At 42.2% G+C, this 27,282-nt stretch overlaps 3 protein-coding genes and 2 pseudogenes across 6 annotated transcripts in view; 4 read left to right on the forward strand and 1 right to left on the reverse strand.

The window, feature by feature from the left end:
* Positions 1–27,282, reverse strand: part of LOC128406444 (probable G-protein coupled receptor 34) — a 228,847-nt gene that overhangs the window by 46,299 nt on the left and 155,266 nt on the right. The gene's annotated exons all lie outside the window — the stretch shown is intronic.
* Positions 1,532–2,407, forward strand: LOC128406966 (zinc finger protein RFP-like; annotated as a pseudogene).
* On the forward strand, positions 2,858–3,923 carry LOC128406967 (vimentin-like). The gene is made up of 2 exons (XM_053374864.1): positions 2,858–2,998; positions 3,471–3,923. The coding sequence occupies exons 1-2, from the start codon at positions 2,858–2,860 to the stop codon at positions 3,921–3,923; spliced, it is 594 nt and encodes a 197-aa protein (XP_053230839.1).
* On the forward strand, positions 6,859–14,267 carry LOC128406968 (tripartite motif-containing protein 15-like; annotated as a pseudogene).
* Positions 15,462–15,999, forward strand: LOC128406453 (DNA-binding protein inhibitor ID-3-A-like). The gene is given in 3 exon segments (XM_053373861.1): positions 15,462–15,506; positions 15,508–15,562; positions 15,653–15,999. Coding segments are annotated over 3 exon segments (384 nt in total). The 3' UTR covers positions 15,937–15,999.

The raw sequence follows: 27,282 nt of genomic DNA on the forward strand, positions 1-27,282 counted from the left end.
TATTAGAATGGCAAAACAAACTCGGCAAGTTTGTAGAAACGGCAAAATTGACGGCAATTATTAGAGGCCACTCAAATCAGAGAATAGTTAGAGAGCTGGATGGAGTGAAGGAAAACATGAAAAAATATGGTTCCGGAATTGAAATATTAATAGAGAATGTGTAAAACATGCAGGGGTAAGCAAGAAAATAATAGAAGCAATTGAATAATTATTAAATTATAACAACACAACAAGGTGGAAGAAGTAAAATATTGAAATCACACATGGGTGAAGGGGGTGGGGTTATATGGGAACCTATAATATCATTTATAATATAATTTGTTAATTGCGCTGTATTTATATAGAGCAAAGGGAAGCCTAGAGCAATTAGATATATTTTAATTTAGGTAATCTCTGTAATAAGCTTGTGTTAGAAAACGAATATGGATTTTGAATTTGATGTTTGTAAAAAAAAATTGGTTTTGAAAGAAAAAAGAAAAAAAAGAAAAAGAAACCATTTGCAGCCACTGGAATCAGCCAGTAAGTGATCCACAAGAGGCAGATTCTGGACTTGAAGAATTCCAAGCACATTTATCTGGATTTTTCATTCTGGCCAAAATTATGCCAACAACCTTAAACTAAATTTGGCATCAATTGTGTCATTATTTGGGGAGGTCTTGGGGGCTTAACATGCAAGGCACCAAAGTCAGCCGTGGAAATCTTGCAACACGTCATAGATTCCATAGGTCCTCTCCAGTTGTACAGAAGATAGAAAGAGAGAGAGAGAAAAGACCTTGACTGGGGAAAGGATCAGATGTTTTAACCCCGTGAATCCAGTAATGAAGAGTCCCCCACCAGTCTCTTCCAGATAAACTGTGGAACATGGGTCTGGCCAGGCAGTTTCAGATGCCTTGACTGGTCTTCCAGAAACAACTTTCTGCCCTCAATCTGTTATTCTCTTCCAACGGCATGAAAACAAAATTTGCAGGCCGGGGAGGGGGGGCAGTGAAAGCAAGCCCACTTTTTAATAACTATCGTATTGCTGTATTAAACAAGAAGAAACTTTGCACAAGAAGAAATTTTGTGGGGTTTGTGTGTGAGACTGGGCAGGTTATTATTATTATTATTATTTTGAAAGCTCTGAACACTCAGATTCTTCATGCTAATTTACTGGTCAGGAGATTTCTTACTGAAATCGCACACTTCCAACAATGCAGCAACTTGTGACAAATGTGGACTGATCTGTCGTTTGCTCAGAAAAAAGGGCAACAGCAACTAAAAACCCCAACTTACATATATACAGCTTTTATGTATATTTTGGATTATAGTTTTTTAACAACATTTTTGGGGGGTGAAGTGGGGGGTATATGGGACCTATAATATCATTTATAATATAATCTGTTAATTGCGTTGTATTTAAAATTGGGTTTTAAAAGTAATAAGTCTATTATTTTTGTTGTTTTTTTTACTTTAGTATTGTAATGTATATTTTGTGTTGTGTGTGTTATATGTTATGTTTGTGATAAATGTTGAAAATTAATTTTAAAAATTGGGGGGAAAGAAGAAGTTAACCCATCAGGTGGGGAGAGCCAGTTGCGAGGGACATGGGGAACCCTTGCACCTTTTCTGCAGGGCTTGCACGGCTCCCATCTGCATTGTCTGCAAGAGGTCGAAAGAGCACTGCGAACATGAACTGATTAATCTGGACCAGGCTTCACAGTGGTTGAAGCAAATAGTCCAGTTTCTGGTGCAAGAGAGACAAGTGATTATGGAATTGAAACTGAAGAAAGAGCCAGGCATATCCGGCGGAGCTAGAGGAGGAGAAGAACAAGGTCATGGGCGCTTTTGAGCAGATGCGCAACTTCCTGGAGGAGCTGCAGCGCTTTTGGCTGACCAAACTGGAGGCTCTGGAGAAGGAGATGAAGAAGAAAAAGGAAATAAATATCATCAAGCTCTCGGAGGATATCACCGGTCTCAGTGTGAGACACACAGAAATGGAGAAGAAGTGCCAACTGCCCACTATTGAGTTCCTGAAGGGCATTGGGACTACGATGACCAGGTTTCAGGAGTTGAAAAGAAGGCGGACACTGCTGGGACTCTCTCCAGGCATGGAAGAGAGACTCATAATTTACACTCAGAAAAATTCATTTCTGAAGGATACCATGGAGAAATGCAATGGGCTACCGATGCAGGCACTGAACAAAGTGAGTGTCACTCTAGAGCCAGGAACAAAACACCCTTTTCTTTTTATAACCTGAAGAGTTTGAGAAGAAGAAGGGGAAGGCAGGACATGCTGGACAACCCTGGGAGATTCGACAGCATGCTCTACGTGCTGGGCCATGCAAAATTCACCTCAGGAAGATATTGGTGGGAGGTGGTGGTGGAAGAGGAGAAGGAGGAAAGGGAATGGGCCACCTGTGGAAGTTGAGGGGAGTCCTTGGGTGGGGGGAGAACTGGATTTTATTTCATCCTTTTCTCTTCTTATGTTTAAGATGATTATGCTGATTTTAACATTGTATGACTGTAAAACCTAATTAAAAAAATTTAAAAAGGAAGAGGAAGAGGAGGAAAACTACTGCTCAACTTTATGATCAGTGAAAATATTTGCTACTGCAAAGGTAGCATTTCTGTTTTTAAAATATATACATGGCCATGAAAGGAATCAGCCCCACTCATATCAGTCAGGAGCTGCTAGGAAGCAAGCTGCGTGCTGCCTCTCTGATCAGAGCTTCACCATCACCCAGGGAACGAGCAACAGAACGAAGCCCCTTGGCCAGTGACTCCTGCTGCACAGGCCTTCGATAAAATATGATGAGTCTTGCCAAAACAAAAAAACCAGAGCCCGGCTCAGGAGGAGCCCAAGAACCTCCTTTACAACATGAATGACTGCTACTCCAAGCTGCGCGAGCCGGTGCCGAGGATCCCGCAAGGCACCAAAGTCAGCCAAGTGGAAATCATGCAGCATGTAATCGACTATATCTTTGACCTGCAGATCGTGCCAGAGGAACAGGCGAAGAAGGTGCAAGATCCGCCCTCAGCCGAGACTTCCCTACTCTCTTTAAAAGCTGCAGAGCGGGCATCCGAACTTTGCTCAAAAGAGGAGAGGAATCTCTGCCACTAACCTCTTAAAACAGACTGCAAGTGTGGGATCCTGGCACTTGGTTCTCTCCAGTGAGACAGGAGATATGAGAGAGAGAGAATAAAGACCTGAAGAGGGGAAAGGATCAGATGTTTTAACCCCGTGCATCTAGTAATGGAGAAGACTCCACCATTCTCTTCCAGATAAATTGCAGAACATGGGTCTCCGATTTGGAAGGAGGTAGACTCCACCGTGGGAGCAGGGCCGGGACGGGAGAGTGCTAGATTCCTGTCTAGTCATGTTATATGGGATCAATTCCAATCTGTTATCTCTTAGGATGCGGACAGGCTGCTTGGACGAGTGAAACCAACCACCTGTCTTCTTGATCCTTGTCCATCCTGGCTGATAAAAGCAAGCCGGGAACAATGATGCCCTGTGCCAGCCCAAACAAGAAGCGAATGAGTACCGCAGGCAAATTCAGAGTCTCACCTGTGAAGTGGGTGCACTTAAAGGAACTAACGAATCCATGGAACGTCAGATGCGTGAGATGGAGGAGAACTTTAATCTTGAAGCTGCTAACTACCAAGATAACATTGCCCGACTCCAGGAAGTGATCCAGAACATGAAGGAAGAAATGGCTCGCCATCGGCACGAGTACCAAGACCTGCTGAATGTAAAGATGGCTCTTGATATTGAGATTGCCACTTACAGGAAACTGCTGGAGGGAGAAGAGAGCAGAATCACAATGCCCTTTCCGACTTTTGCATCCCTGAACCTGACTTGTCCTGTTCTCAGATTGGAGACAGCCTCCCACCACTTCTCCCTAACCTCTGGAAGGACCAGACTCAGATTCCTCACCTCTTGACCCCTCAGCAAAAGTCCATGCTACAACCCCAGGGTGAAGTGCAAACCTCAACACCACAAGTCATGTGTCCTTAACTAAGTTATACAGTCAGAGGCTGCTATCTAAACAAGTATCTCCCATTTCTAGGAAGGCCACTTCAATTTCATCTAGCGCTCGGTCGCTTTCTTCACTGTATTCCCAGGGCTCCTGGGCAAGCTCTACGGGCTCGCTGACATACCTGAGGTCCATAGACTATGCTGCAAACCACTACTCTGCCATCCGGTCCAAGCCGAATCACGTGATTTCCATGCTGCCTAGGAGGGGCAATGTGGCAGAAAACTACATAGGCTGCCGCCCAGTGAGGTGCAACTTAAAGCCTAGGCAGCGGATCAGCAAGAGCCTCATAAACCTCAGAGACTTTGCACTGTATTCATCAAATGTCTGATTCTCAGAAATGGGACCGTGAGAGCTGGCACACATGATTGCCATACAGGGGGTGCTGCTGGCTTGGTGGTGGTTGCTTTTTTAACTTGGCAACCCAGCCATCTTTGTGATACTGCAAGCCTTTCTCAGGCTTTGACGTGCCATGGAGAAGAATGGTTTGGAATACCAACCAATATGCACATTATACCTTGCGGCACAAAGGTAGCCATTGCTTAGAAACATCTTCACATTGCTCTTTGTGGCTTACATTTTGTTTGTGTCGCTTGTAAGTGCTCCAGCCTTCACACTTGGTCAATTCTGTACTGCCCTTACAAATGTTGCTTTTTTGGTCTGAGATATCATGGGCTAACTTGGTTTCATCAAGGGACTATAATATTAGCCGTTTAGAAAGTGCAAACAGAAAGTGTTTGCAAGTGTGATTGTCTGACACTGCTGCAAATGGCTGAAAATCTTTGGTACTGCAATTGTACTATTGATCTTTTTAAAATATAAACATTGCAAGTTCTTCCACAGTTTCTGTATGCACATCAGCTATATGTAATAAATAAATCATCATCATCATCTTTATACCCCACCTATTTGGCTGGCTTTCCCAAGGGACTCTGGGGGGCTTACAGCATATCTAAAAACATAAAGCATTAAAAATCTCCTGATACACGGCTCAGGAGATCGAGAGGGAGAAGAAAGAGAAGGCAGGAAGGGTAACCATGTCAGACCACTAACTCCTCGAAATACAAATGTCTTCCGGATAGATTGCCCATAAACTCCACCCCTTGGTCTAACACAGATACCTCTTCCATGCTTAGCTAATCTGTTCTTCCTTCCCTCTCTGAGTAAAAAACCTATACCTTTTCCCCATACAAATGTTTAACTTTAACATATAAAATGCACACTAATATAAGCAACATCAAAATACCAAAAACCAGTATAATCACAGGGTGCCAAGCCAAATTTAAAATGTTGGTCATGGTAGGGCTCCAGCCTGAAAAGATGTCCCACAAATGGATTTTTCATTCTCTCTGCAAGAGGAGAGAAGTGAAAGGCAGTGCTACATCTGGCGCAGTCATTAGGGAGGTGCATTCAGGGATTAAACAACAAAAAAGAGGAAGGGATCCTAACAGCCAGAAAGGGTGCTCTGCTTGGAAAGCAGCAAAGAGCTGGCTGCTCCGTCCCGTCCTGCTTCTGCTGCTGGTTTTGGGTTTGCTGGAGAAATATCAAAACTAAAGGGAAATCTCATCCAGCCTAAAGGAAAATATCTATCTAAAATGTATAATCTCCCCCACAATTCACACCCTGCCATCAAAGAACTTTTGTCTCACTTAAAACGCTCAACCTTTTCTGAGGATGCACACCTCAGAACACATAGAGACTGAGAAAGCTGAGACATTCTGCAGCTTGATTACCCCCAAATGGCAGAACATTCAGAGTGCTCCTTGCAGGCGTGTCTTGAACTTTAATACCATGGGGCTCCAACCATTTCTGCCATATGACCAAGTAAGGCATCTTTCCAACTGCAGCAGCCCCATTTCCTTTGTAAAAGATGGAAAAAAACACAGTTGCATGGCACAACAAGTAATGCTGTGTGAAAGAAACATTGAGGGGGGGCAGAACCCCTAACAGAATAATCAGGAAACCAAAGCACTAATCACCACATCTAAATACAGTCTATGGCGCAAAACCATTCAATTCTACATGCCCCTGCTATTTGTAGAATCTCCTGATCCCAGCAGAGCTAAATCTCTGCTGAGGACTTGTTGCCTCAGTTGGTGGGAATCACTGACTGCAGGTACAAGGCTGGGCACACTGACCAGACCTCCTGGCCACCCAGGGCTTTAGCCCCCTCAGTATTTCTAGACAGGGTGCTCAGTTCCCCCAATACTGAGGGGCCCGGCATCCCCCACTGCCGGGCTGTTGCTATGGGGCCACAAACGACTGTCACCAGCAGCCGCAGGAAGCCGCGGGATCACACATGAGTAAAGGGGAGTGGGGGGTATATGGGAACATATAATGGGAACATATAATATCATTTCTAATATAATCTGTTAATTGCATTATATTTACATAGAGCAAAGGGAAGCCTAGCGCAATTAGATATATTTTAATTTAGGTAATCTATGTAATATGTAATATATGAAATATCAAAACTAAAGGGAAATGTCATCCAGCCTAAAGGAAAATATCTATCTAAAATGTATAATCTCCTCCACAATTCACACCCTGCCATCAAAGAACACATAGGGACAGAGGAAGCGAAAAGGACAGGCCACACAAGAAGCCAGTGACTTCTGTCTTGCAGCTAAATTTTTCGGATGGCCCAGACCTTTTCTCAAAAGGGGGGGAAGAGGAAGAACCACTAGACTATTGAGATGAAGAGGAGGAGGAAGAGGAGTACGACAAGATTGGTAACCACAGAATGCTTTCCATTACTGAATTTCCAAGAGATGCATTCTGACAAAATGAAAAGCTTAGTACAAATGAGAAGACATTCCGTTGGCTCCATAATGAGGACCAAATGGCTGTGGAGAAGTTGTCTGATGGAATCAGAAAGTTTGCTGCTGATGCAGTTAAATTGGAGCAGATGATAAAGGAACGAATGTTCAATGCTGCAAATGGAAAGTAGGCATGCCAAACTTATTGGAAGCTGTATGGCTGTACAAGCTGCATATGAATGGATTTTCTGTATCCCAGGCTTTTTCTATGATTTTGCAAACTTAACATATTCTCACTGTGTTTGGCACTTTTCTATATCAAAATTGATACTGCTGTGGGGCGGGTTGCAGATGACTAAAGGACCAATTGACTGGAAGGGTTTCCCTTCAAAATGATGGTGGTAGTGGTAATAATAAAAGTATTGTGGTACAAAAAAAGGAAAAAAGTTTTTAAAAAGTTTATAGTGTGAGTGTTCACCTCTGTTGGTGCATTGTTCAATGGTCTGACACTGCTGCAAATGGCCGAAAATCTTTGGTACTGCAATTGTACTATTGATCTTTTTAAAATATAAAATTGCAGGTTTTCCCACAGTTTCTGTACGTATATCAGCTATATGTACACTTCTCCGTTTTTCTATTACACGATTGTCTTATAAACACGCCATCAGGTGGTACAGCCACACAACTCAAACCCTGCAATTAAAGAACTCCTGTCAAGACACTTCTGAAGTGGACTTCAAGCATTTCACTGAACTGCCAGTGCCCACTTTTGGAACAACGGCCAATGGGAAGTGTGCAATTCCAGAAAGGCCATCAGCCCAGGGTGATCCAGCAGCAGCTCCTATGCAGCCGTCTGCTGTCACTTGGATCAGAGACAAGACAACATACAAGAAAAGGTGTTTGCAACTGAGAACCTTGGCTGGAACATGCCAGGTGTGTGTGGTTGTCTGTCTTCCCACGCTCATTATGCTCCCCATTTACTCCTCCTTGCCCTACAACTCTCATCATAACAGGTTTAAAAACAAATAAATAACTTTTAACCAAGAGGAAGGAACCAGAATGATTGGCAACTCAAACTAGAGCAAAATCCTCAGTTTTTTTAAACCACATCTCAAGCCAGCCTATGGGACCAAACAATTAATTTGGCTCAGGGTACAGGTAGCTGAGTGGGACATATGACAGATGTAGATGAACACATCTACATGAACATATTACAGGGTTTTGCAGTGTTTTTTGGGCTTTTCTACACCAAGATTGATTTATCCCTCCTTTATTATATTTATTCCTCTCACCGTAACAGGTTTCCAAACAAATAAACAACTTTTAACCAACAGGAAGGAACCAGAATGATTGGCAACTCTAACTAGAGCAAACTAGAGCAAAATTCTCAGGTTTTTTAAAACCACATCTTAATGCAGCCTATGGGACCAAACAATTAATTTGGCTCAGGGCACAGGCAGCCGAGTGGGACATACGACAGATGTGGATGAACACATCTAGGTCACATTGAGAAACTTGACCACGCAGTGCCAAGGAAATGGGACTGGCCAGCGAGGCAAAGATGGAGGAGAAATTGGAATGTTAATTACCCCCCCCCCCCAAAAAAAAAATCTGGGGCAAACTGGTGGAGACGATAGCGGTGGGGAAGCTACAAATATTATTGGAAAACACAGATAATTAAATGCATTCCCATGTAGGTTGAATCCTGGCCATGGGGGCTCAATCCACCCAATATTGAGAAGGCCAACATCTCCCTTTGGGTTGTTGTCATGGGGAAGCAAATGACAGCCACCATCAGCTGTAAGACACACACCATAGGTAGCCGAGCGGGACATGCGACAGATGTGGAAGGCCTGAGAATATATTATGATGCAGCATGCTTTAGTTGGATCAGAGACTGGATTAAGTTAGATGATAATGACATTTTAGACTTGGGGGGATGGAACAACAGATACGATTGGCATGCCTACCTAATTTACAACAAAGTGGTGGTACATAAAGAATTTCTAAGTCATGTAATTAGAAATTCATTATATAAGGTCTGGGTGAGACATAGAAGGCTGTTAGAACCGAAAACGCCATGGTGGGAATCACCGTTAGAAGTAATATCGGTTAAAAAGAAAAATACGATCGGAAGAATGGCGACATACCAGCAGCTCCTAAAAGAGGAACAGGGCCAATTAAAACTAAGACCATACAAAGAGGTGACCCAATACTGCACCACATGGTTGCAATATCACCAAAATGCCCACATATTCAATCAGGATAAAAAATAGGATTTGAAAAAGAAGAATGAAATCACAAAAAGTATTATTACAAAACTCAAAAAAGAATATATCCAAAATGTATAATTTATTATTAGATTTGGAGTTAAAGGATGAAGAAGTAAAACAAGTTATGACTAAATGAGCATGTGATATAGGATACGTAATTCGGCTGCACCAATGGGAGAAATTATGGTAATGTGATATTAAATTTACGGCATGTTATACAATCAGAGAAAATTTCATGAAAATGGTGTACCAATGGTACTTAACTCCGGTAAAATTGGCTAAAATTTACAAATTAAAATCAAATACCTGCTGGAGATGCAAAAAAGAAATAGGAACAATGTTTCACATGTGGTGGGAATGCTGACCTATTAAACAATTCTGGAATGAAATTTATGAAGAAATCAAAAAGATGTTTAAAATATCTTTCAGTATAAGACCGGAGGCATTCCTTTTAGGTATAATCACAAACGATATTCCCGACAATCAAAGGAAAGTATTCCTTTATGCAATGACAGCTGCCAGGATGCTTATAGCAAAAAACTGGAAAGGGAGAAAAATTCCATCAGTGAAAGAATGACAAATCAAATTTTGTGAATATATAAATCTGGCAAGACCCACAGCATTCATAAGGGGACAATCAGACCAGAAATTATTAAAGGAATGGGGATGTGCTAAAGAGTATATGAAAAAACACTGTTCTGGAGTAAGTTTATCGGTACGTAATGAATGATGCTTTACAGGGTTAAAGTACAAAGATGGAAGTAATCTACATTAGACAAAACAATACAGTAAGAGTAAAAATTTTGATATCTTAGAACAAAGGAAGTGTATATGTATGTATTGATTAGATTAGAATGATGATATGGTTTTATTTGTAGATGTATGCTTTTTTGTCTTGTTTTTCTTTCCTTTTTGTATGTTTTGTTTTTCTTTCTTGTTTATACAGTATTATTTTGGATTTAATATTTGTAATTTTTGTTACAAAAGCATAGGTCTCTCATGAGACTGCTTGTTGAGATTGCAGTTCTTCAAGGGTTAATGCTATTGTGCCTGAATTGTAATGCTATTTAAAGATATATTTATTTTAAAAGTTGTACTATGCTGCACTCTAAAGAAAACAACTTTAAATGTGAAACTGTAAAATTATGTATTCATCTCATGGTATAAGTTATTTAGTTGGTTTAGCTACAGTATACGAAATATTAACCTAATCAACTAAAATGCTGACATGGGTTTATTTAAATTCTGTTAGTACTCTTTTTATAAGGGTACTTTCAATACTTTTTTTAAAGGTTTTGATCTTAAAAATGCTAGTTTATACAATGATTTTGCATTGAAAATAAAATAATGGGAGAGTTTCATTCAGCGTGTGGAGGGAGCCCCACACGCGACAGCTTAGCGGGCTGCACTGCTCCCGCGCCGGCTCAGCGGTTCGCCGCCTCGTCTCCCCTTTCCGCGGGAGCTGAGACTTCCACATCCTTCATTGAGAAGAAAGAAGCCAGCAGAGCAGGATTAATACAGGATTGTTTCTGGTGGTCTTCTTATACAAAGGCTGCCTTCGAGGGTGGGGGAAGAAGGAAGAAAAAAACACCCTGCTTATTTAATGAGCTGTGAAATGAAGCGCTGCTGCTGCTACTGCTGCTGTAACCTCCCAATTCCTAGATTCATCTGCTCTTCATTATGCTTAATATACATGTTTCTGCACTGTGCATTTAGAAGATCCCAGAAAGGAATTCAAAACAGCTGCCGGGGAAAGACTACCAAACATGCCTACAGAAACACTACAGACAGGTAGCATGGTGAAACCTGTCAGCCCCGCCATCACTTTCACTTCAGCCGTTCCACTCCGCATTTTAAACAAAGGTAGTTGTACTTTCCCTCTCCTTTCCTTCTGAAAAGTTCAAAGCAGCTAACAAAAAATCAAACCAATTGAGAATATTTGTTAGGAAAGCAGCAGCAGAGATAACCTCCCCTCCTCCCCTTATCTTGATTTATTTGCTTCCACTTTAAGGGGGGAAGAGAAGCATGCATGTGTGAAAAGCAATATTGTCCAATGAAATATGATATTGTGTCACACCAGGCCCACAGATTTTTCAAGAAAAATTCAATGGTGCATAGCGGCCTATCAGCCCGTGTGTAGTTCAGATTCTGCAGTTTGATTGCCCCCCAATGGCAGAACATTCAGAGCACTCCTTGCAGGCGTGTCTTAAACTTTAATACCATGGGGCTCCAACCATTTGTGCCATATGACCAAGTAAGGCATCTTTACAACTGCAGCAGCCCCATTTCTTTTGTAAATGATGGAAAAAACACAGTTCCGTGGAACAAGTTCTTTGTAAAAGATTTTGGGCTATTATCCTGCCCAACCCTGCTGTAGATCACCTCATGAAAGCTTTCGGCCAAATATCTAAAGACATCCCCAAAGACAAGAAAAATCTACTCCTTTACACAACAACAGCTGCCAGAATATTGATTGCAAAAAAACTGGAAGGGGGAGAAAACCCATCACTATCAGAATGGCAAAACAAACTCGGCGAGTTTGCAGAAACGGCAAAATTGACGGCAATTATTAGAGGCCACTCAAATCAGAGAATAGTTAGAGAGTCGGATGGAGTGAAGGAAAACATGAAAAAATATGGTTCCGGAATTGAAATATTAATAGAGAATGTGTAAAACATGCAGGCGTAAGCAAGAAAATAATAGAATCAACTGAATAATTATTAAATTATAACAACACATAAAGATGGAAGTAAAATATTGAAGTAAAATATCACACATGGGTGAAGGGGAGTCGGGGTATATGGGAACCTATAATATCATTTATAATATAATTTGTTAATTGTGTTGTATTTACATACAACAAATGGAAGCCTAGAGTATTTAGATATATTTTAATTTAGGTAATCTATGTAATAGGCTTGTGTTAGAAAATGAATATGGATTTTGAATTTGATCTTCGTAAAAAAAATTGGTTTTGAAAGAAAAAAGAGAAAAAGAAACCATTTGCAGCCACTGGAATCAGCCAGCAAGTGATCCACAAGAGCCAGATTCTGGACTTGAAGAATCCCAAGCACATTTATCTTCATTTTCCATTCTGGCCAAAATTATGCCAATAATCTTAAACTAAATTTTGCATCAGTTGTGTCATTATTTGGGGAGGTCTTGGGGGTCTTAACACAAGGCACCAAAGTCAGCCATGGAAATCTTGTAAGGCGTCATAGATTCCATAGGTCCTCTCCAGTTGTACAGAAGATAGGAGAAGAGAGAGAGAGAGGAAAGACCTTGACCGGGAAAAGTATCAGATGTTTTAACCCCGTGCATCCAGTAATGAAGAGACCACCACCTTTCTCTTCCAGATAAACTGTAGAACATGGGTCTGGCTAGGCAGTTTCAGATGCCTTGACTGGTCGTCCAGAAACAACTTTCTGCCCTCAATCTGTTATTCTCTTCCAACGGCATGAAAACAAAATTTGCAGGCCGGGGAGGGGGGGCAGTGAAAGCAAGCCCACTTTTTAATAACTATCGTATTGCTGTATGAAACAAGAAGAAACTTTGCACAAGAAGAAATTTTGTGGGGTTTGCGTGTGAGACTGGGCAGGTTATTATTATTATTATTTTGAAAGCTCTGAACACTCAGATTCTTCATGCTAGTTAACTGGTCAGGAGATTTCTTACTGAAATCGCACACTTTCAATATTGCAAACGCTTGTGACAAATGTGGACTGATCTGTCGCTTGCTCAGAAAAAAGGGAAACAAAAAACCCCAACTTTGTCTATATGCAGCTTGTATGTATATTTTGGATTATAGTTTTTTAACAACATTTTTGGGGGTGAAGTGGGGGGTATATGGGAACCTGTAATATCATTTCTAATATAATCTGTTAATTGTGTTGTATTTAAAATTGGGTTTTAGAAGTAATAAGTCTATTATTTTTGTGTGTTTTTTTACTTTAGTATTGTAATGTATATTTTGCGTTGTGTGTGTTATATGTTATGTTTGTGATAAATGTTGAAAATTAATTTTTAAAAATTGGGGGAAAAGAAGAAGTTAACCCATCAGGTGGGGAGAGCCGGTTGCTAGGGACATGGGGAACCCTTGCACCTTTTCTGCAGGGCTTGCGCGGCCCCCATTTGCATTGTCTGCAAGAGGTTGAAAGAGCACAGCGAACATGAACTGATTAATCTGGAACTGGCTTCACAGTGGTTGAAGCAAATAGTCCAGTTTCTAGTGCAAGAGAGACGAGTGATTATGGAATTGAAACTGAAGAAAGAGCCAGGCATATCCGGCGGAGCTAGAGGAGGAGAAGAACAAGGTCATGGGCGCTTTTGAGCAGATGCGCAACTTCCTGGAGGAGCTGCAGCGCTTCTGGCTGACTGAACTGGAAGATCTGGAGAAGGAGATGAAGAAGAAAAAGGAAATTAATGTCGTCAAGCTTTCAGAGGATATCGCCGGTCTCAGTGTGAGACGCACAGAAATGGAGAAGTGCCACCTGCCCGCTATTGAGTTCCTGAAGGGCATCGGGACAACAGTGAGCAGGTTTCAGGAGCTGAAAAGAAGGCGGACACTGCTGGGAATCTCTCCAAGCATGGAAGAGAGACTCATAATTTACACTCAGAAAAATTCATTTCAGAAGGATACCTTGGAGAAATGCAAAGGGCTACCGATGCAGGCACTGAACAAAGTGAGTGTCACTCTGGAGCCAGGAACAGAACACCCTTTTCTTGTGATAACCTGAAGAGTTTGAGGAGAAGAAGAAAAGCAGGACGCGCTGAACAACCCTGGGAGATTCGACAGCATGCTCTACGTGCTGGGCCATGCAAAATTCACCTCAGGAAGATATTGGTGGGAGGTGGTGGTGGAAGAGGAGGAGGAAAGGGAATGGGCCACCTGGGCCGTAGGGGCTGCAAAAGAGTCTGTCAGGCGCAAAGGCTTTGTCAGCATGCTTCCTTCTGAGGGGATCTGGGCCGTTGGGAAGGCCAAGGATGAGTCAGCCTCATCTGATCCCTTCTGGGCTTCAACCCACCCTGAGCGGACCCCTTTGAGATTGACTTATGAGCCCAGGAAGATCTGGGTGTCCCTAGACTATGATGAGGGTCGTGTGGAATTCTATGATGCCCACACTAATGGTTTGATCTTCAATTTCCAACAAGCCTCATTTTCTGGGGAGAAGGTTCAGCCCTTTTCCCATGCTTGGTGGGGAGTTGGTCTGAAGTGTTGATTCCTGGGGACAACCCTCACCGCTCTCAGCTCTGCCACCCCCACCCTGAGAGGTGGCAGCCTAGCATTTTCTCTGCAGTGTTATGAGTTTGAGGTTGCAGAGATCCTAAATTTCTGGATCCAGTAAATGTTAGAATTTAATCTGTGTGTGGTGTGTTAGAACTGGATGCCAGACAGTAAGTTTAGCAAGCATTTAAATACAAGCCAGGCCAGCTTCCCCATGTCGGGAAAGTGCCTGGGAGACGAGCCATGGCTCCCACAGCATTATTTTGTATAACTTTTTTTTGTGCAAGTGAAAAACTTTAAAATGTTAATAATAAAAGAACTACGTGGTGGAAGGAAGAAAAGAAGGAAGGAATGAGCCATTAAGAAAAATCAAGGAGAATGGGTTTCTGGACCAGATAGCTGTTGTGTGGGGCCCTTCCTGCAGTTCTGAGTTAGTTCAGAAAACAAAGCAGAGTTTGAAAGGAGAGTCTTTACAATGGGTGACCTAGGGGGAAGAAGTTGCAGTCTGGTAAAGGCGGCAAGCTGGGGAGAGTGTCAGAGCACGATGGTTGATATAATTTTGAATCCTAAACTGCAGCTATGGAAGAGTTTGTTCTTTGAAAAATAAAAAATAAAAAATCCTTTAAAAAAAGAAGAGGAAGAGGGGAAAACAACCAGGTATACAATGGAAATTGAATAATATTGTATAAAAAGGATAATATAAGAGCATTTAATTAGAAGACTTTGAAATTGAGGTAAAATAATGTAGGCAGAATTAGTAAATACTTAAAGAACCAGAAGGGGAAGTTGAGGGGAGTCTTTGGGTGGGGGGAGAACTGGATTTTATTTCATCCTTTTCTCTTCTTATGTTTAAGATGATTATGCTGATTTTAACATTGTATAACTGTAAAACCCAATTTAAAAAATTTAAAGAGGAAGAGGAAGAGGAGGAAAACTACCGCTCAACTTTATGATCAGTCAAAATACTTGCTACTGCAAAGGTAGCATTTCTGTTTTTAAAATATATACATGGGGCTTTTTTGCAAAGAGAAGCATTTTCTGCGTGCACACAATAGAGAATCAACCAGGCTGGCAAGCAAGGGGCAGTATCAATCTCTCTCTCTCGAGGTTGCTTGCTTGCTTCTCCCGCCTTAAGGAATGAAATCTTGCCCTTCTGCAAATCCCTGCTGGTTTCTCCTCCTTCATGGCCATGAAAGGAATCAGCCCCATCAGATCAGTCAGGAGCTGCTAGGAAGCAAGCTGTGTGCTGCCTCTCTGATGAGAGCTTCACCATCACCCAGGGAACGAGCAACAGAACAAAGCCCCTCGGCCAGTGACTCCTGCTGCACAGGCCTTCAATAAAATGCGACAAGTCTTGCCAAAACAAAAAACAAAAAAACCAGAGCCCGGCTCAGGAGGAGCCCAAGAACCTCCTTTACAACATGAATGACTGCTACTCCAAGCTGCGCGGGCTGGTGCCGAGGATCCTGCAAGGCACCAAAGTCAGCCAAGTGGAAATCATGCAGCATGTAATCGACTATATCTTTGACCTGCAGATCGTGCTAGAGGAACAGGCGAAGAAGGGGCAAGATCCGCCCTCAGCCGAGACTTCCTTACTCTCTTTAAAAGCTGCAGAGCGGGCATCCGAACTTTGCTCAAAAGAGGAGAGGAATCTCTGCCACTAACCTCTTAAAACAGACTGCAAGTGTGGGATCTTGGCACTTGGTTCTCTCCAGTGAGACAGGAGATAGAAGAGAGAGAGAATAAAGACCTGAACAGGGGAAAGGATCAGATGTTTTAACCCCGTGCATCTAGTAATGGAGAAGACTCCACCATTCTCTTCCAGATAAATTGCAGAACATGGGTCTCCGATTTGGAAGGAGGTAGACTCCACCGTGGGAGCAGGGCCGGGACGGGAGAGTGCTAGATTCCTGTCTAGTCATGTTATATGGGATCAATTCCAAACTGTTATCTCTTAGGATGCGGACAGGCTGCTTGGACGAGTGAAACCAACCACCTGTCTTCTTGATCCTTGTCCATCCTGGCTGATAAAAGCAAGCCGGGAACAATGAGTACCGCAAGCAAATTCAGAGCCTCACCTGTGAAGTGGATGCACTTAAAGGAACTAATGAAATGGGACCATGAGAGCTGGCACACATAATTGCCATACAGGGGGTGCTGCTGGCTTGGTGGTGGTTGCTTTTTTAACTTGGCAACCCAGCCATCTTTGTGATACTGCAAGCCTTTCTCAGGCTTTGACGTGCCATGGAGAAGTATGGTTTGGAATACCAACCAATATGCACATTATACCTTGCGGCACAAAGGTAGCCATTGCTTAGAAACATCTTCACATTGCTCTTTGTGGCTTACATTTTGTGTGTGTCACAGGCTTCACACTTCGTCAATTCTGTACTGCCCTTACAAATGTTGCTTTTTTGGTCTGAGATATCATGGGCTAACTTGGTTTCATCAAGGGACTATAATATTAGCCGTTTAGAAAGTGCAAACAGAAAGTGTTTGCAAGTGTGATTGTTGTAATCATCTTTTTAAAATATAAACATTTCAAGTTCTTCCACAGTTTCTGTATGCACATCAGCTATATGTAATAAATAAATCATCATCATCATCTTTATACCCCACCCATTTGGCTGGCGTTCCCAAGGGACTCTGGGGGGCTTAGAGCATATCTAAAAACATAAAGCATTAAAAATCTCCTGATACATGGCTCAGGAGATCGAGAGGGAGAAGAAAGAGAAGGCAGGAAGGGTAACCATGTCAGACCACTAACTCCTCGAAATACAAATGTCTTCCGGATAAATTGACCATAAACTCCACCCCTTGGTCTAACACAGTTACCTCTTCCATGCTTAGCTAATCTGTTCTTCCTTCCCTCTCTGAGTAAAAAAATTATACCTTTTCCCCATACAAATGTTTAACTTTAACATATAAAATGCACACTAATATAAGCAACATCAAAATACCAAAAACCAGTATAATCACAGGGTGCCAAGCCAAATTTAAAATGTTGGTCATGGTAGGGCTCCAGCCTGAAAAGATGTCCCACAAATGGATTTTTCATTCTCTCTGCAAGAGGAGAGAAGTGAAAGGCAGTGCTACATCTGGCGCACTCATTAGGGAGGTGCATTCAGGGATTAAACAACAAAAAAGAGGAAGGGATCCTAACAGCCAGAAAAGGTGCTCTGCTTGGTCCCGTCCTGCTTCTGCTGCTGGTTTTGGGTTTGCTGGAGAAATATCAAAACTAAAGGGAAATCTCATCCAGCCTAAAGGAAAATATCTATCTAAAATGTATAATCTCCTCCACAATTCACACCCTGCCATCAAATAACTTCTGTCTCACTTAAAACACTCAACCTTTTCTGAGGATGCACACCTCAGAACACATAGAGACTGAGAAAGCTGAGACATTCTGCAGCTTGATTACCCCCAAATGGCAGAACATTCAGAGTGCTCCTTGCAGGCGTGTCTTGAACTTTAATACCATGGGGCTCCAACCATTTCTGCCATATGACCAAGTAAGGCATCTTTCCAACTGCAGCAGCCCCATTTCCTTTGTAAAAGATGGAAAAAAACACAGTTGCATGGCACAACAAGTAATGCCGTGTGAAAGAAACATTGAGGGGGGGCAGAACCCCTAACAGAATAATCAGGAAACCAAAGCACTAATCACCACATCTAAATACAGTCTATGGCGCAAAACCATTCAATTCTACATGCCCCTGCTATTTGTAGAATCTCCTGATCCCAGCAGAGCTAAATCTCTGCTGAGGACTTGTTGCCTCAGTTGGTGTGAATCACTGACTGCAGGTACAAGGCTGGGCACACTGACCAGACCTCCTGGCCACCCAGGGCTTTAGCCCCCTCAGTATTTCTAGACAGGGTGCTCAGTTCCCCCAATACTGAGGGGCCCAGCATCCCACACTGCCGGGCTGTTGCTATGGGGCCACAAACGACTGTCACCAGCAGCCGCAGGAAGCCGCGGGATCACACATGGGTAAAGGGGAGTGGGGGGTATATGGGAACATATAATGGGAACATATAATATCATTTCTAATATAATCTGTTAATTGCATTATATTTACATAGAGCAAAGGGAAGCCTAGCGCAATTAGATATATTTTAATTTAGGTAATCTATGTAATATGTAATATATGAAATAGCAAAACTAAAGGGAAATCTCATCCAGCCTAAAGGAAAATATCTATCTAAAATGTATAATCTCCTCCACAATTCACACCCTGCCATCAAAGAACACATAGGGACAGAGGAAGCGAAAAGGACAGGCCGCACAAGAAGCCAGTGACTTCTGTCTTGCAGCTAAATTTTTCGGATGGCCCAGACCTTTTCTCAAAAGGTGGGGAAGAGGAAGAACCACTGGACTATTGAGATGAAGAGGAGGAGGAAGAGGAGTACGACAAGATTGGTAACCACAGAATGCTTTCCTTTATTGAATTCCCAAGAGATGCATTCTGACAAAATGAAAAGCTTAGTACAAATGAGAAGACATTCCGTTGGCTCCATAATGAGGACCAAATGGCTGTGGAGAAGTTGTCTGATGGAATCAGAAAGTTTGCTGCTGATGCAGTTAAATTGGAGCAGATGATAAAGGAATGAATGTTCAATGCTGCAAATGGAAAGTAGGCATGCCAAACTTATTGGAAGCTGTATGGCTGTACAAGCTGCATATTAATGGATTTTCTGTATCCCAGGCTTTTTCTATGATTTTGCAAACTTAACATATTCTCACTGTGTTTGGCACTTTTCTATATCAAAATTGATACTGCTGTGGGGAGGGGAGGGGTGGCAGATGACTAAAGGACCAAATGACTGGAAGGGTTTCCCTTCAAAATGATGGTGGTAGTGGTAATAATAAAAGTATTGTGGTACAAAAAAAAGGAAAAAAGTTTTTAAAAAGTTTATAGTGTGAGTGTTCACCTCTGTTGGTGCCTTGTTCAATGGTCTGACACTGCTGCAACTGGCTACAGTCACTGAAAATCTTTGGTACTACAATTGTACTATTGATCTTTTTAAAATATAAAATTGCAGGTTTTCCCAGAGTTTCTGTACGTACATCAGCTATATGTACACTTCTCCGTTTTTCTATTACACGATTGTCTTATAAACACGCCATCAGGTGGTACAGCCACACAACTCAAACCCTGCAATTAAAGAACTCCTGTCAAGACACTTCTGAAGTGGCCTGCAAGTATTTCACTGAACTTCCAGTGCCCACTTTTGGAACAACGGCCAATGGGAAGTGTGCAATTCCAGAAAGGCCATCAGCCCAGGGTGATCCAGCAGCAGCTCCTATGCAGCCGTCTGCTGTCACTTGGATCAGAGACAAGACAACATACAAGAAAAGGTGTTTGCAACTGAGAACCTTGGCTGGAACATGCCAGGTGTGTGTGGTTGTCTGTCTTCCCACGCTCATTATGCTCCCCATTTACTCCTCCTTGCCCTACAACTCTCATCATAACAGGTTTAAAAACAAATAAATAACTTTTAACCAAGAGGAAGGAACCAGAATGATTGGCAACTCAAACTAGAGCAAAATCCTCAGTTTTTTTAAACCACATCTCAAGCCAGCCTATGGGACCAAACAATTAATTTGGCTCAGGGTACAGGTAGCCGAGTGGGACATATGACAGATGTAGATGAACACATCTACATGAACATATTACAGGGTTTTGCAGTGTTTTTTGGGCTTTTCTACACCAAGATTGATTTATCCCTCCTTTATTATATTTATTCCTCTCACCGTAACAGGTTTCCAAACAAATAAACAACTTTTAACCAACAGGAAGGAACCAGAATGATTGGCAACTCTAACTAGAGCAAACTAGAGCAAAATTCTCAGGTTTTTTAAAACCACATCTTAATGCAGCCTATGGGACCAAACAATTAATTTGGCTCAGGGCACAGGCAGCCGAGTGGGACATACGACAGATGTGGATGAACACATCTAGGTCACATGGAGAAACTTGACCACGCAGTGCCAAGGAAATGGGACTGGCCAGCGAGGCAAAGATGGAGGAGAAATTGGAATGTTAATTACCACCCCAAAAAAAAAATCTGGGGCAAACTGGTGGAGATGATAGTGGCGGGGAAGCTATGTAGAAAATCTTATTTTTCATAAGCCCCCAATTTTCCCCCAGCTTTGGCTTTCTGTAAATTTAATTACCCAAAGTGTATTTCTACATATATAGCAGGAAACCAAAACACTGGAAAGAAAATACAGTCTTGAAGAGACTAGTAAATTAATTGTGATGACTATGTTGGATTTCTATTTCTTTTGTTGAGTCAGAGTACTACAATCAAGTGTTAGCATATAACTAAGGATCCTTCTAGATTCCATGTTCTGTTTTCTGTGAAGCTCATTGTGTTTAACACAATGTGACAATTCAGGTAAAAACTGCTAACCTTATTGTTTTTCTCTGGTGCTGTCAGAGTGTATGCTTTTGCACATTTGAAGTGCAGTCTGAAAGCAAAGTATGTATATAATAAATTACCCTCCCCTCTCCAAATCTGGGGGAAACTGGTGGAGACGATAGCGGTGGGGAAGCTACAAGAATTATTGTTGGGTTGTTGCTATGGGGAAGCAAATGACAGCCATGATCAGCTGTAAGAGATGCATGCCATAGGTAGCTGAGCGGGACATGCGACAGATGTGGAAGGACACATCTCAGTCACATCGAGAGATGTAACTTCACAGAGAAGTGGGACTGGCAAGGGAAATGGCCCGCTAGTCATGGATGAGGGAGAGGAATGGGAAGTTCAGATGTGTAGTTCAGATTCTGCAGTTTGAGTGCACCCAAACGGCAGAACATTCAGAGTGCTCCTTGCAGGCGTGTCTTAAACTTTAATACCATGGGGCTCCAACCATTTGTGCCATATGACCAAGTAAGGCATCTTTACAACTGCAGCAGCCCCGTTTACTGTATTGTTTCTGTTCGAATGAGAGGGGGTGTTAGGAAAACGTTCTTTAAGAAACAGATAAAAGTTCCTGGAAGCTTTAAAAAGGGTTCCAGAATTTTCTTTAGTGCCTAGGAGTGGCACTCTAGGATTGATTGGTGTCCACTGGAGGTGCAAATAAAGGGAGGAAGTTGCAAGCTGCAATGTTCGTACAAGGAAAGCACACACACACCAAACACACACAACACACAGGACAATGTGTGCTGACAATGGAAGTAAGACAATGTGTGCTGCTGATACTGTGAGTTTTGCTGTGTCAGGATTGTTAAGTACTGGACTGAGATTATTCTGTGCTGGATATATAAAGAAGGAATATAAATTTTCATTGTCGCATTTAACTTGTCTTAAAAGGTGGAGAGAGAAATCTAGTATTTGCACTTAGCAAAAAAAGAAAAGATAAGAAATGGGGGGGTGGGGGAAAGAGCAAACCCTAGCGAGGGAAAATTGTGCATGTCCTGCAACTTTGTATAACAATAGCTTAAAAAGGAATAAGTGGTTTATTAATAAATAAAGAAAAAAGAATATTTTTTCTTTACCTTCTGGTAAGAAACCATTCTAATATTCTATGTGTAAAAAGTCTCTGCATTATATTGTAATTTGAATTTTTTGTAATTAAGACAAAAACCTTGTGCACTCTGCAAAAACAAGACCAAGAAAGAATTTAAAGAGCTTCTTCCTGCTGCTCTCATTCACCGTGTTGAGTGTTGTGAGTGTGGTGGCTTGCATTGCCTTGGTCCACCTCTCAGGGACCATCCAGTAGAGGGCAGGACAAGCCATTCCTGGGACAGTTCTTTATTCAGTGGGACTTGAAAATAAAGATATTTTTCACGTCCAAAAAAACCAAGAAAAAGAAAAACATTTATTTGAATTTTCATTCTGTCTGCAAAAGGAGAGAAGAAAGATGCAGTGCTTCATCAGGCACAATCATTAGAGAGGTTCATTCCGGGATTAATTAACAAAAAAGAAGAGGGGATTCTAACAGCCAAAAAGGCTGCATCATACTATTGTTTGACTCATGTTTCGCAACCCTTTCTCGTGCCTGTCCCTCTCTGAAAAGCTTAGTACAAAATATTGAAAAGCTTAGTACTAAAAGAAAAAAGCTTAGTACTTGGCAAAAGTCCCAAGTTAAACCCAGGGGTGAAGTGCAAACCTCAACCCCTCAAGTCAAGTTCAGAGCCGATGGCCCAGCCGAGGGGAATGGAGCTTTCGCCTGGCCAAGCTATCGAGTGGGTGCAGGGTCGTACCCAGGGAGGATTCCTATGTCAGGAAAAGTATCCCTGAGTGGGTCACTCCATTGTTGCAGCCCCGCATACTAGACGGGAGGAGTATGACTACAAGGGACCACCGCGATGACCAAGGGAAGTTCGAGCAGAGGACAACTATCGAGAGCCGGAGCGCCCACCCCAGGAAAGTCGCCGACCAACGATGTATCAACCGCCTAGCGCAGCCCAGATATACTCGCCAGAAAGGTCTTGGGAGCCCCGCGGGCCGGTTCGGTGGTACGAGGAAGAGGAGGGGTATGGGCTGCATCCCAGAACCTCTTACAGGTATGAAGGGCAGGAACCTCAGCGTCCAGATGGACGAGCCCCGAGTTATCGCCCTGCCCCAAGGTACAGCTATGACCAAGAGGCACGAGATGTGGTTCCAAGGGGCATTACTCGTGGGTTTACCCTGAGGGATTTTGACTTACGTCTTTCCCCTGCGTATAAACCCCCCATGCATGTCCTGAGCTATCTGACTTTATTCGAACTAACCTGCCGGGAACTGGAGCTCCCTTCAAGACTGTATATGTCTATTCTGAAGACGTTGATTGGTGGGGAGTTGGCGGATCTCGTGGGCCATCTTCCTTTGTCCCACGTGCTAGACTATGAACGGTATAAACGCCTTGTTTTGCAAACATATAGACTGCATGCGGAAATCTACATCCACGCTTTCCAGAAGGTTGATAAAACTGCTTCTTCTGAGTCTCCCCTTGGTAGCTGTGAAGGTGGCGCAAAATTTCAACTTTCGGATGTCTGCAGAGGGGGTAGATACATTTGAGGGACTGAGGCAGTTGGTGATTAAAGAACAGTTTCTTTTTGGGGCTATTATCCTGCCCAACCCTGCTGTAGATCACCTCATGAAAGCTTTTGGCCTAATATCTAATGACATCCCCAAAGGCAAGAAAAATCTATTCCTTTACACAACAGCAGCTGCCAGAATATCCCATCACTATTAGAATGGCAAAACAAACTCGGCAAGTTTATAGAAATGGCAAAATTGAAAGCAATTATTAGAGGCCACTCAAATCAGAGAATAATTAGTAAGTGGGATGGAGTGAAGGAAAACATGAAAAAATATGGTTCCGGAATTGAAATATTAATAGAGAATGTTTAAAACGTGCAAGCAAGAAAATAATAATAGAAGCAATTGATTAATTATTAAATTATAACAACACAACAAGATGGAAGAAGTAAAATACTGAGAGCACACATTGGTGAAGGGAAGTGGGGGGTATATGGGAACCTATAATATCATTTATAATATAATTTGTTAATTGTGTTGTATTTACATAGAGCAAAGGAAGCCTAGAGCAATTAGATATATTTTAATTTAGGTAATCTATGTAATAGGCTTGTGTTAGAAAATGAGTATGGATTTTGAATTTGATGTTTGTAATATTTTTTGGTTGTGAAATAAAAATTAAGAAAAAGAAAAAGAAACCATTTGCAGCCACTGGAATCAGCCAGCAAGTGATCCACAAGAGCCAGATTCTGGACTTGAAGAATCCCAAGCACATTTATCTGGATTTTTCATTCTCTCTGCAAGAGAAGAGAAGTGAAATGCAGTGCTACATCTGGCGCAGTCATTAGGGAGGTGCATTCAGGGATTAATTAACAAAAAAGTGGAGGGGATCCTAACAGCCAGAAAGGGTGCTCTGCTTGGAAAGCAGCAAAGAGCTGGCTGCTCCATCCCTTCCTCCTCCTCCATCTTCTTCTTCTGCTGCTGCTAGTGGAGGCCTGGAACAAGGCGGGCCGAGTTCTCGACTTCATTATGGCTGCCATGGGGCCACATTCACCCCGTCCTCCCTGCCCTGCTGGTCCACGTGGCCATTTGCAGAGGGGTGGTTTCCGCAGCCCCCCACCATCCCACCCCCCTTCCTCTATGCTAGGTAAATAGAATTACAGGATTTCCCACAGTTTCTGCTTTCCTCTTCATAGCTGCTGCTCAAGTACTATCTTTCCTTTTCAAATAAAAAATTGCAGGTTTCTCCACAGTTTCTTTACATACATCAGCAATATGTATGCTTCAGCCTTTCCTACACCAAAATGGATTCCGTTCCAAACACACCATCAGGTGGTACAGCCACACAGCTCACACCCTGCCCTTAATGAACTTTTCAGTTATTGCACACACTCCAAATTTGCGGAGGATGCACCTGTGTTATTCGCAGCCAGGTATTCCCAAACCCTGCAACACAAATGTCCCTTCTCCTTTTCTGCACCCAGATTCAATCCCTTGCCAACACCTTACCAGAAGATGCAGCCACACAACTCAGGTCTTATATAAACCATGGATGAAATATAAATATCTCCTGGAACCTACAACCGCTTGGTGCATTTCACACATTGAAGCCTTTGGCATTAAGAAGAAATACATGAAGGGAAATTGGGCAACATATAAAATGTTATTAGAGGAGGAAATTGATAAATTAAGAGGAAAAGACTTCCATATATATTTGACAGGCTGGTTCCAGTACTTCCAACTGAATGAAATACAAGGAAAATAGGGTTTGCTGGAGAAATATCAAAACTAAAGGGAACTCTAATCCAGCCTAAAGGAAAATATCTATCTAAAATGTATAATCTCCTCCACAATTCACACTCTGCCATCAAAGAACTTTTGTCTCACTTAAAGCACTCAACCTTTTCTGAGGATGCACACCTCAGAACACAAAGGGACAGAGGAAGGTAAAAGGACCGGCCATACAACAGGCCAGTGACTTCTGTCTTGCAAGTAAATTTTTAGATGACCCAGACCTTTTCTCAAAAGGGGGGGAAGCAGAAGAAAGATGGAGGAGCAATTGGAATGTTACTACCCCCCTCCAAATCTGGGCAAACTGGTGGAGACAATAGCGGTGGGGAAGCTATGTAGAAAGTCTTATTTTTTATAAGCCCCTGATTTTTACCCAGCATAACTAATTTTTATTTGTCTTTGGCTTTCTGTAAATTATTTAGCTCAAAGTGTATTTCTACATATATAGCAGGAGACCAAAACACTGGAAAGAAAATACAGTCTTGAAGAGACTAGTAAATTAATTGTGATGACTATGTTGGATTTCTATTTCTTTTGATGAGTCAGAGTACTACAATCAAGTGCTAGCATATAACTGAGGATCCTTCTAGATTCCATGTTCTGTTTTTTGTGAAGCTCATTGTGTTTAACACAATGTGAGCAATCAGGTAAAAACTGTTAACCTTATTGCTTTTTTTGGTGCTGTCAGAGTGTATGCTTTTGCACATTTGAAGTGCAGTCTGAAAGCAAATTATGTATATAATAAATTACGCCCCCCCATCCAAATCTGGGGCAAACTGGTGGAGACGATAGCGGTGGGGAAGCTACAAGAATTATTGGAAAACACAGATAATTAAATGCATTCCCCCCTGGGTTGAATCCTGGCCACGGGGGCTCAATCCCCCCAATATTGAGGGGGCCAACATCCCCCGTTGGGTTGCTGTTATGGGGATGCAAAAGACAGCCACCATCAGCTGCAAGAGACACACCCCATAGGTAGCGGAGCGGGACATGCGACAGTGGGGATGTGGATAACCAAGAACGGAGCTCTCTGAATGAGAAGTGGAAGATGCTGGCTGGCCAGCATGAAGACGCCCGCGAGCTGAAGGAGAACCTGGACCGAAGAATATACAATAATGAAGCCTTCATTAAAATATTAATGAGAGACCTGCTGTCTTGAACAATATCCATATTTATATATTTTAAAGCTACAAGATAGAATTCTGTAAAGACTGCTTCTGAGAAATGGGATCGTGAGAGCTGGCATACATAACTGCCATACAGGGGGTGCAGCTGGCTTGGTGGTGGTTGTTTTTTTAACTTGGCTGCCCAGCCAATCTTTGTGATACTGCAAGCCTTTCTCAGGCTTTGCCGTGCCATGGAGAAGAATGGTTTGCAATGCCAACCAATATGCACATTATACCTTGCGGCACAAAGGTAGCAATTGCTTAGAAACATCTTTACGTTGCTCTGTGTGGCTTACATTTTGTGTGAATCACTTGTAAGTGCTCCAGGCTTCACACTTGATCAATTCTGTACTGCCCTTACAAATATTGCTTTCTAGTGCTTTTTTGGTCTAAGAAATCATGGGGTGACTTGGTTTCATCAAGGGACTATAATATTAGATGTTTAGAAAGTGCAAAAAGAAAGTGTTTGCAACTGTGATTGTAGTATTCATCTTTTTAAAATATGAACATTGCAAGTTTGGGCACGCTTACTGTATGCACAGCAGCTATATGTAATAAATCATCATCTTTATCTAAAAGCATCCAGCATTAAAAATCTCTCAGGAGATCGAGAGGGAGAAGGAAGAGAAGGCAGGAAGATTAACCATGTCAGACCACTAACTCCTCGAAATACAAATGTCTTCCGGATAGATTGCCCATAAACTCCACCCCTTGGTCCAACACGGTTACCTCTTCCATGCTTAGCTAATCTCTTCCTCCTTCCCTCTCTGAGGAAAAAAACCTATACCTTTTTCCCATACAAATGTTTAACTTTAACATATAAAATACACACTAATATAAGCAACATCAAAATACCAAAAACCAGTATAATCACAGGGTGCCAAGCCAAATTTAAAATGTTGGTCATGGTAGGTCTCTATCCTGAAAAGATGTCCCACCAATGGTGTGTGGTTCAATCCTGAATATCCTGAGTGACTCTTCTTAGCTTGGCTTGTTTTACTACGGCAATATTAGTACTTTGCATTATGACACATTCCAAGTTTTCCCACAATCTTCATGTGCTTTCTCACTCCTTTTCTC

This window comes from Podarcis raffonei, chromosome Z (genome assembly GCF_027172205.1).
Source record: "Podarcis raffonei isolate rPodRaf1 chromosome Z, rPodRaf1.pri, whole genome shotgun sequence".
Taxonomy (NCBI): domain Eukaryota; kingdom Metazoa; phylum Chordata; class Lepidosauria; order Squamata; family Lacertidae; genus Podarcis; species Podarcis raffonei.

What these genes read in the sequence shown, in the direction of transcription:
- LOC128406967 (XM_053374864.1), top strand. Translation starts at nt 2,858, where the DNA reads ATGAATGACTGCTACTCCAAGCTGCGCGAGCCGGTGCCGAGGATCCCG. An exon ending in CAGAGGAACAGGCGAAGAAG is followed by an intron (nt 2,999 to 3,470) that starts GTGCAAGATCCG and finishes GGCTGATAAAAG; the next exon opens with CAAGCCGGGAACAATGATGC.